At 41.5% G+C, this 10744-nt stretch overlaps 1 protein-coding gene across 10 annotated transcripts in view; it reads left to right on the top strand.

Annotated features, from left to right (window-relative positions):
• The window catches only part of pde4d (phosphodiesterase 4D, cAMP-specific), a 1334021-nt gene extending 1328947 nt beyond the window's left edge, over positions 1–5074 (top strand). For all 10 annotated transcript variants that reach the window (XM_048534576.2, XM_059648315.1, XM_048534564.2 and 7 more), the window contains one exon: positions 2608–5074. In XM_048534576.2, coding sequence (XP_048390533.1) covers positions 2608–3030 — 423 coding nt within the window. In that variant the 3' untranslated portion in view covers positions 3031–5074. The remainder of the gene's footprint in view (positions 1–2607) is intronic.
• Positions 5075–10744: the final 5670 nt, after the last annotated feature.

A 10744-nucleotide genomic window follows, 5' to 3' on the forward strand; every position in this document is an offset into this window, starting at 1 on the left:
TTTCCACCTTTCCCTGTCCAGAAGTCAGCTCTCCCCGGAGAAGGACCCAGCTCTTTTTTTTAATATAACTTACTACTGAATTAACAAATCACCTGTTAGCAGATTACAAATGGTGCAAAACATAGGCAGTGTGTTAAAAGCAAAACTTGAAGAAGTACCAGGATTAAGTGGAGGAGAACAAAGAGGACACTAAAGCAAAATAGGGGCAATACTGTACCTTCATGGTCCCTAACAATCCTGAAAGGCTTCAAGACTACTGGTGGACTCTACATCTTCCTTTTCAAAGACACCCAGACATGGAAATAATGGTGGAAAAATGTAAGCTTTTGGGACTCGTGACCCTCTGCACAATCCTATGCCTAATATAGCCTATTAAGAGGTCGTCTAACCTGCCCACTCCCCTCCACAAGAACCCTTCTCTAATTTTCATATAAACTCCACAAAATCACTAATTTAAATTAATGAATTACACAGATTGTCCACCAAGGACAGTTCAATGAAAGCAAAAAAGGGCGGAAAGGAAACGGGGAGAAATTAAATTAAAATGCAGTTGGAAGGGAAAGTTATGAACCACAGCCCCTGTGAGAAACCGCCTCTTTTTCATGTTTTCTAATCACCCTGTTTAGGGATTACACACCTCTGGAGTAGATTGTCTGGCTATGAGGTACCACTGCGTGACAAGACCCCTTAAGAGAGAAGGAGATAATGGGAACTGCAGATGCTGGAGAATCCAAGATAATAAAATGTGAGGCTGGATGAACACAGCAGGCCAAGCAGCATCTCAGGGGCACAAAAGCTGACGTTTCGGGCCTAGACCCTTCATCAGAGAGGGGGATGGGGTGAGGGTTCTGGAATAAATAGGGAGAGAGGGAGAGGCGGACCGAAGATGGTGAGAAAAGAAGATAGGTGGAGCGAGTATAGGTGGGGAGGTAGGGAGGGGATAGGTCAGTCCAGGGAAGACGGACAGGTCAAGGAGGTGGGATGAGGTTAGTAGGTAGATGGGGGTGCGGCTTGGGGTGGGAGGAACGGATGGGTGAGAGGAAGAACAGGTTAGGGAGGCAGAAGAGACAGGTTGGACTGGTTTTGCGACTTCACCAGTTTCAAAATCTCCCCTTCCCCAACCGCATCCCGAAACCAGCCCAGTTCGTCCCCTCCCCCCACTGCACCACACAACCAGCCCAGCTCTTCCCCTCCACCCACTGCATCCCAAAACCAGTCCAACCTGTCTCTGACTCCCTAACCTGCTCTTCCTCTCACCCATCCCTTCCTCCCACCCCAAGCCGCACCCCCATCTACCTACTAACCTCATCCCACCTCCTTGACCTGTCTGTCTTCCCTGGACTGACCTATCCCCTCCCTACCTCCCCACCTATCTTCTTTTCTCTCCATCTTCGGTCCGCCTCCCCCTCTCTCCCTATTTATTCCAGAACCCTCACCCCATCCCCCTCTCTGATGAAGGGTCTAGGCCCGAAACGTCAGCTTTTGTGCTCCTGAGATGCTGCTTGGCCTGCTGTGTTCATCCAGCCTCACATTTTATTACCCTTAAGAGAGAACCCAGCTCTTAATTGCAAAATCCAAAGAACATCATTTCCTCTCCATGAGCTTTGGAACGACCTGTATTTCTATCGCTGATCCTATTTTGTACAGGGTTGAATAATTTAACTTATACCCAAGCTGCGTATCCAAAATATTTGTCATTCTTTTTAACATCTTCTGAAGCCCAGTGTGGCTGTGTCAACTGTTTGGCAGAGTGATCCAACACGATCCAATACATATCTCATTCTCAAGGCTGGGCGATGTTTTTTTCATTCAAACATTTGTTGAATTTCTATCTCAAATTTAGCCTTGAATCTTCTTATGCTATCTCGTCCATTCCAAATCCTGATCACTCATTGGACAATTTTTAATGGAGGTGCTGAGAGTCATGCTCATAGGCGGGACAGCCAGCTAGACCTCACCCCTTATCTTCCAGAAGGCCCATTGCTTTAAGTACAGTTCGGGCATTTAACTGAATGATAGCAGACCTTCCTGCTCTGGAACGGGTAGAAAGGGTATGGAAGTCCCAACTAACTAGAGGTGCTAGCAGTAAGAAGCTGATAGGTCTTTTTTGCTTGGCAAAACAAATGAGAATGTTGTGTCCCCATTCAAGGCCAATAATCAAAATGACCCTCACTGTGCTCCTTCCCACACCATTCCCCCAACCAAACGCCAGATCTCTCAACCAGATACTACTTGGCTTTCAGTAATTTAGTCACATCCTCATCTCCTTGTTTTCTTCCCATTTCTTCACATTTGACTTTCCCATCCTTGAGGCATAAAGTCAACACCATTTCACCAATTAGTGTTAAAATATTTTTTAAAACTTTATCTCTGCTTTGACAAACAATTGCTGTGCATGATAGTTGTTTCTGATTATATTGTTGCTGTCATCTTATTGTTGAAGCTTTGTGGGGCTTGTACCCTCAGGAAGAATTTTTCAAAAGTTTGCATTTCATGTGAAACAAAATTCAAAGCTCACTGTAGAAGGTTGTGCCTGATCAAGAAGCATGCACTGCCATCATTGACGGGTGCAACTGCGAATCTAATTGTTTGTTTCATCTCTTACAGGTGGGTTTCATTGACTACATTGTCCATCCTTTATGGGAGACATGGGCTGATCTAGTCCATCCTGACGCACAGGACATGTTAGATACACTGGAAGATAATAGAGAATGGTATCAGAGCACAATTCCACAGAGCCCTTCACCTGCTCCTGATGCTGATGGGGAGGGACGGCCAGGACAAGTGGACAAATTCCAATTTGAATTAACACTAGAGGAAGACGGGGAATCAGATACTGAAAAAGACAGTGGAGGTAGCCAGGGTGAGGATGACAACAGCTGTAGTGATTCCAAGACTCTTTGTACCCAGGACTCTGAATCAACGGAAATTCCATTGGATGAGCAAGTAGATGAAGAAGAGGGTCCAACAGATACCTCGAGGGAGCAGGAGACAGAGGAGGAAGATGACGAGAAGGTTGTAGGTACATAACAATGATGACAGGAAGGATATCTTGGAAGCAGCTTCCAAGCACACCTGTAGCTACAGCCAAGGCCATGTTTCATCCTCATCTACCAGTACTTTGTGTATGACAAAGCCTAGAATCATCTAGATGACTCTGTACTCAGGAATAACATGTCAGAATTTCAGCTCCACAGCATTATTTAAGCATGAGGAATCCATTTCAGAACTGGTTGATTGTTAGCACTATCAGATTCATGAATCTGCAATAGGAATGGATTACTTTTGGTGGGACAAAAATACTAAACCAAATGTGGGTTTTGTTTTCTCAAAGCTGTAGAGGTTTGAGCTTTTTCATTGACAGATGAAAATAAAGTATGGAAATCCATTCATGAGATCAAGCTAAGGACACTGGTTTCAGCAAATGTAGTTTGAAATGCACAGTATTGTTATGAGTCTGGAATCAGTGAGGATCCGTCACCGGTAGGAAGATCGATCATTTATGGAAATCATGAGATGTTTTATAATTTCAAGTCTTCCTTGAAACCTGACTGTAAAACTGTACAACTATAAGTTGTACTGACCTCTTTTTGTATCATATGTAATACAGAGAACTTTTTTAGATTTTACTTTTATTAATACAGATTTATGAACGTATTATATTTAAAAATGATTTGAGGCTTCATTTATTGTTAGAGATGAAAAGTAACTTGCAAGTTCTCTGTACAGTTCTGTAATGCTGAGTACAAGTAGTTCCTTACTATCTTAGACCTTGTCATTTTATCACTTTGATACCTTTTCAGGCAGTTACTGTCTGGGGATAAAACGCAAATGCCACACAGCCAGATGCTACATATTTCGCACTCTTCTTTTACTTTAGCAATTGTATTAAAATACATTGCACTCAAAGTAAGCACATTATTTATATGCTGCCCAGCTACATTTACCAGAAACATCTTGAAAGAAGACAATCAACATTGATCGGCTGTCTCAAGAGTTGGGGATAAAATGCACTGAATTTCAGAACACTCACATTTTCTTGCCAAAATGTCCTTTTGAGCTGCACAGTGCTTGTTTAAAAAAAAATACATAAAACATTACATTGCATTAAATGGCTTTAAGATTCCAGTACATGTTTCCATATTGTGCAGAGTTGTGCAGACTACTGTATAGCCATGTGCAGAGTCTCCATATTAGTACACTTTAGCTTGCAAGTTACTGTACCAATTTAAAGTTTTCTCTGTCTTCTCCTGCTCCCCATCTCCCCACATTGGATATCTTGGCAAGTGTATGTAGATGGAACAAATTGTAAAACTTGAATAGGTCAGGCTGTTAAAGACACCCATTGAATGAGGTTACTTTCCTGCATTATTTAATTTTGTTGCCATAGTTTTGTTTTCCTCACCAGATGACCTTACTTGTAATCCAGTCTTGTTTGTCTCTGTTTACAACCATGTATTTATTGAACTGTACATACTGTAATGTTTATTGTAAATTATTGATTCGTATTATAACATAATTCCTAATGGGTGGTGTTACTGTATGGGAAACTCCTAGTGAAAGACTGAAAATACTTATTCCTGTAAATTTGTCTTCTGTAATATTACATCACCTATAGCTTGGCTGAGGAGAACGATGATGAAATCGACACTTGACGTAGAATGGTTGCAGGTCTTTGGCCACAGGGCTGTGCCTTAACTTTCTCCAATAATTTACTGTCTGCTGTATTTTAAAGTGTACAAGCTGAGCGACAGTTCGATGAAAGGGGAAAATCTTTCCGAAAAGCAAACAGGCCCTCCTTTTTGACACGCAAACTGTAGATTTCAGCAGCCCTGGCCCAAAGGAATTGAACTTTTTTTTTGGTTTATTGAATTAAATAGTAATAAAAAGATTATACAGAAAAAAAAGTTATCTACGGAGACTCCTGAACAATTTATTTTGTTTTAAGTTGTCTTGAGGTTGCAAAAGAAGAATATTTCAATGTTTTCCTAGTCTCTTACGGTCTATGATATAGTACTGTACATCATGCTGAGAAAACTTCATAAAATGTTTTTATATGCAATGAAAAAATAAAAGCATGAATTGATTCTACTTAAAACAATGCTAGTTTGCTTATTACTGCATTTAAAGCAGATTGAAGGTGAAATAGTTGTAAATAGGCTAAAGCAAAATGGACAAGGGCAAAGACAAATTAAATTTAGCTCCAAAAATCAGTTTCTTCTCCACAGTAGCCAGGTCATGGAAAAATGCTGAGCATTCTGAGTAGCTATCATATTTTGTGATTTAATTATGCAACTCAAATTGATATAAAATTATTGTATAGTCATTACTCTTCTAGCAAACACCTCAACCACACAAAGAAATGTAGTTTTCCATACAAAGTGTGAAGTTGGATGAACACAGCAGGCCAAGCAGCATCTCAGGAGCACAAAAGCTGATGTTTTGGGCCTGGACCCTTCATCAGAGTCTATGCCCGAATATTTGGTTCTCAGCTTTGATCTCCTTGTAACCAAGTCTTAATCTGTAATGTAGTATGGAAATTAATTTTAAAAGAGCTGTATGGAAAACTATATCAGTGATAATGGGAACTGCAGATGCTGGAGAATCCAAGATAACAAAGTGTGCAGCTGGATGAACACAGCAGGTCAAGCAGCATCTCAGGAGCACAAAAGCTGACGTTTTGGGCCTGGACCCTTCATCAGAGTCTATGCCCGAATATTTGGTTCTCAGCTTTGATCTCCTTGTAACCAAGTCTTAATCTGTAATGTAGTATGGAAATTAATTTTAAAAGAGCTGTATGGAAAACTATATCCGTGATAATGGGAACTGCAGATGCTGGAGAATCCAAGATAACAAAGTGTGCAGCTGGATGAACACAGCAGGCCAAGCAGCATCAGAGCAGCAGGAAAGCTGACATTTCGGGCCTAGAACCTCTGGGCCCAAGACGTCAGCTTTCCTGCTCCTCTGATGCTGCTTGGCCTGCTGTGTTCATCCTGCTCTACACCTTGTTATCTTAAATATTCAGGCATGTGTCTTTTCAAAAGGACAGGCAGGAAGGCAAGGGTGGCAGGGTAGCTTTGTTGGTACAGAATGGAATAAGTACCGAGAGAAAGAAACGATCTTGAATCTGAAGATATCGTATCAATTTGGATGGAGGTAGAAACATTAAAAGGCGAAATCGACACTGGTAGGATTAGACTATCAAACCCCTAACAGTAGCTATACAGTAGGACAGAGAATAAAGCAAGAGATATTGAGAACATCTAGCAAAGGTAGTACATTAAGTCATGAGGATGGCTTTAATCTTAGAGTAGACTGGGATAGTCAGATTGGCAGACGAAGCAACGAAAAGAAATTCATGGACTGTATTCGGGACAGTTTCCCAGAACAACGAGGTGTGGATCCAACTGGGGATCAGGCTATTTTGATAGGTGATGAGACAGGCTTAATAAATGACTTCATAGTAAAAGATCCCCTCAGAAAAATGACCATAATACAGCAGTTTTTCCCATTCAGGTTGAGAAGGAAGAACTGGGGATTGGAAACAATAATACAAAGCTTAAATAAAGGTAACTACAAAGCAATGAGTGCAGAGCTGGCTGGAGTGGACTGGTAAAGGAACTTAGCAGCAAAGACATTTGAGGAACAGTGGCATTCATCTGAGAAAATAGTTCACATCTCGCAGCAAAGGTAAATCCCAGTGAGGAAGAAGGATTCTTGGTAGAGAAATAAGCCAACCAGACTTAATGAGGGAAGTAAAGAATAGCATCAAATTGAAAGAAAAGCACATGCACTGTGGTAATTATCAGTTGTAAGCCAGAGGATTGGGAAATGTTTAAAAATGAATTGAAGGCAACCAGAAAAATAATAGGGGGAAAATAACCTTTAAAGGTAAATTTACAAACAATATTAAGAATATATAAAAAGGAAGAGAAAAGCCAAAGTGAACATAGGCCACTTAGAGAGTGCAGCTGGGCAAATTATAATGGGGAGCCCATAAATGGCAGAAGAGTTGAATAAATGCTTTGCATCAGACTCCAAAGGAGAAGACACGAGAGCAAAAGAAGTGGAAATTAGTGCAATAATGACCACTAGAGAAAAATTGCAAGGGAAACTAATGGAGCTAATGATTGATAAGTCCCCTGGACCTGATGTGTTGCATCCTTTGACTTTAGAGGAAATAGCTGCAGAGGTAGAAGATGCACTACTTGTAATCTTCCAGGAATCGTTAGCTTCTGGAAAAATCCCAGAGCACTGGAAAACTACCAGTGTAACACCTTAATTTGAAAGGGGGAAGGGACAAAAAGTGAGTAACTCTAAGCCAGTTAGCTTTAAGTCTGTCATTAGGAAAATATTACAGTCAATTACAAAGAATGCAATAGCATGGCTTTTAGAAATACAACATAGTAAAGCAGAGGAAGCTTGGCTTGATAAAGTGGAAATCATGCTTGACAAATGTACTAAACTTCATTAAGGAGGTTACAAGCAGAGTAGATAATGGGAAAGCAGTAGATGTAATAGATTTGGCTTTTCAGTAAGTCTTTGATAAGTTATAAAACATTAGACTACTTAATACAATAGGTTCACTAATGCCCATTGGGGAAAGAAACTGCCATCCTTAACTGGTCTGGCCTCCATGTGACTCCTGACCCACAGCAATGTGGTTGATTCTGAACTGTTCTCTGGGCAATTAGGGATGGGCAATAAACGTTGTCTAGCTAGATGTCCTCATCCTATGAATGAAAAAAGGAGAAAAAAAACTCGTAAGGATTCTGCCATTCACTGTATATTTCTGCATGTACCCGACTGTCCAAAATGCATTACCTCACATTTATTCATAAAGCATAGAACAGCCTTCGGCCCACAATGTTGTGCCGACATATTATCCTACAAAAGTCAATCCACCCTGCTTACACTACATTTTACTATCCTCCATGTCTATCCAAGAGTCACTTAAATGTCCCAAATGTATCTGACTCCACTACCACCGCCGGCAGCGCATTCCACATGCCCACCACTCTCTGCAAAGAACCTGCCTTTGACATCTCCCCTATAACTTCCTCCAATCACCTTAAAATTATGCCCCCTCGTAATAGTCATTTCTGCCCTGAGAAAAAGTCTCTTGCTATCTACTCTGTCTATGCCTCTCATCATCTTGTACACCTCTTTCAAGTCACCTCTCATCCTTCTTCGCTCCAACAAGAAAAGCCCTAGCTCCCTCAGCCTTTTCTCTTAAGACCTACCGAGCAGTATCCTGGTAAATCTCCTCTGCACCATCTCTAAAGCTTCAACATCCTTCCTACCGAACACAATATTCCAAGTGTGGTCTGACCAGAGTTTTATTTTGTAAAATGTAGCAAGATATCTGGATCAACTGAGGAGTGGCAAATGAAGTTTAATGCAGATAAAAGTGAGACCCTGTATTTTGGCAAGACAAGCCGGGGCAGGACTTACACATTAATGGTAAAGCCCAGGGCAGTGTTGTCAAACAAGGAAACCTAGGGGTGCAGGCACATAGTTTCTTGAAACTTGCGTCACTAGTCGACAGGGTGGTGAAGATACCATGTATTTATTTGGTCACAGTATTGAGTATAGCAGCTGGGACGTCAAGTTAAAGCTGTTCAGCACATTGATTAGGCCACATTGGGAGTACTGCATAAAATTTTGGTTGCCCTGCTGTAGGAAGGATGTTTTTAAACTGGAAACGGTACAAAAAAGATTTACAAGGATATTACTGAAACTGGCAAGGTGAGTTATAAGGAGAGGTTTAATAGACTGGGACTTTTCCCCCTGGAATGTAGGAGGTTGAGGGGTGACCTTATAGAGGTTTATAAAGTAATGAGGGACATGGATAAGGTAATTAGCCAAGGTATTTTCCCCAGTGTAGGGGTGTCCAAAACCAGGGGACATTGGTTTAAGCTGAGAAGGACAGATTCAAAAGGGACCTGAGGGGCAATATGTTCACACAGAGGGTGGGGCATAAATGGAAAGCGCTGACAGAGCAAGTTATAGAGGCTGGTACAAATATAACATTTAAGATTCATCTGGATAGGTACATGGATTGGAAAGGTTTAGAGGGCTAGGGGCCAAACATAGTAAAATGGGACCAGTTCAGTTTAGGAAACCTGTTCAGCCTGGATGGGTTGCATCAAAGAGCCTGTTTCCATCTTCCAAGGCCATGCAGAGAACAATATCCCATGAAACTACCGTCATTTAGCCAAAAATGCATTAGATTCACCCAGAGTTAGGCTTTTGACTCCAAAATAACTCATCTTTGCAACTGAAAAGAGTAACAATTCTGACCGATTCAATTAAGTCACCTCTGACTCTTAAACTCAACAACATATAGGCCTTACTTGTCTGGCTTCTCTTCAGAAGGCAATGTGTCCATTTCAAGTATTAGTCTTGAAAGCCTTCTCTGAATTCCCTGATGGATAAATCCTGCTTCTCCCACAATAACCTTCAGCCACATGTTTATCTCTTTAATCTTGTTGATCCTGTGCCAATGGGCTGGACACACAGGTAATAATCTAGAGATTACTACTCGCATCCCTGAACACTATGGGCAATTTAGCATGGCCAATCCACCTAGCCTGCACATCTTGGGACTGTGGGGTGAAACCGGAGTACCCGGAAGAAACCCATGCAGACACAAGTTCCTCAAGCAATGTACACTTCCTATGGGAGTGGTCAATATGAACCCCAATGGGATCCAGCAGCTCCTGCTTCATGTAGGCACAACGCATCAGCCAACCTGGTATCTCTATTTTAATTATTTAACTGGCAAATTTTGGATTGCAATGCCCGCGCACAAGGGAGAATATGGCCATGGAGCATGCCCTGAGATACTATTTGATGCTGAACACCATGGAGACTGTTCTCAGCCAGTGGCAAATTGAACTTGCAATTACCCAGTCTGACTTTCATGTCAAGACTTTCTTAACATCAAGCTTGCTCACTGCTTTTGTAAGATCGGAAGCTGAATATTAATGAGGTGAGTTGTGGTTTAAATGAGGCGTTTAACAAGTCATAATTCTCCCCTTGTTGCTGCTTAGCGAGAAAATCTCGTCACCCAGCAAGGGCATAAAAAATTCAGTCAGTTGCTCCCCATGTGCAGAAAAGCTTTGCTGACTTCATGCACAATACTGCCACAAATCCCAGCATTGTCCACATCACCCAGGCCACAGCAACATTCAATCCATAGGTAGTAGGAACTGCAGATGCTGGAGAATCTGATATAACAAGGTGTAGAGCTGGTTGAACACAGCAGGCCAAGCAGTGTCAGAGGAGTGGGAAGGCTAATGTTTCAGGCCTAGACGCTTCTTCAGAACCCATTTCTGAAGAAGGGTCAAGACTTGAAACGTCAGCTTTCCTTCTCCTCTGATGCTGCTTGGTCTGCTGTGTTCATTCAATCCATAGGGTGGTTTTTAACTTCCCAAAATGACCTTTGATTAACTTTGCCTTCAGTACAATGTTCTAAGAAACAGATGTCAATAACAGTAATAAGTCAGATTGGGATTTATCATTTTCAATAGGTGATAACATTTTTTTTAGATCCTGAATTAAAGGCAACACATTAAACTGTTTATCAACATTGAATTACGAAAACATACAAAGTCAAAGAGATAGTCGGGACTGCAGATGCTGCAGAATCTGAGATGACAAGGTGTAGAGCTGGATGAACACAGCGGACCAAGCAGCATCAGAGAAGCAAGAAGGCTGATGTTTTGGCTCTGGGCCCTTC

The sequence above is a fragment of the Stegostoma tigrinum genome, chromosome 1 (genome assembly GCF_030684315.1).
Source record: "Stegostoma tigrinum isolate sSteTig4 chromosome 1, sSteTig4.hap1, whole genome shotgun sequence".
In the NCBI taxonomy this organism is placed as follows: domain Eukaryota; kingdom Metazoa; phylum Chordata; class Chondrichthyes; order Orectolobiformes; family Stegostomatidae; genus Stegostoma; species Stegostoma tigrinum.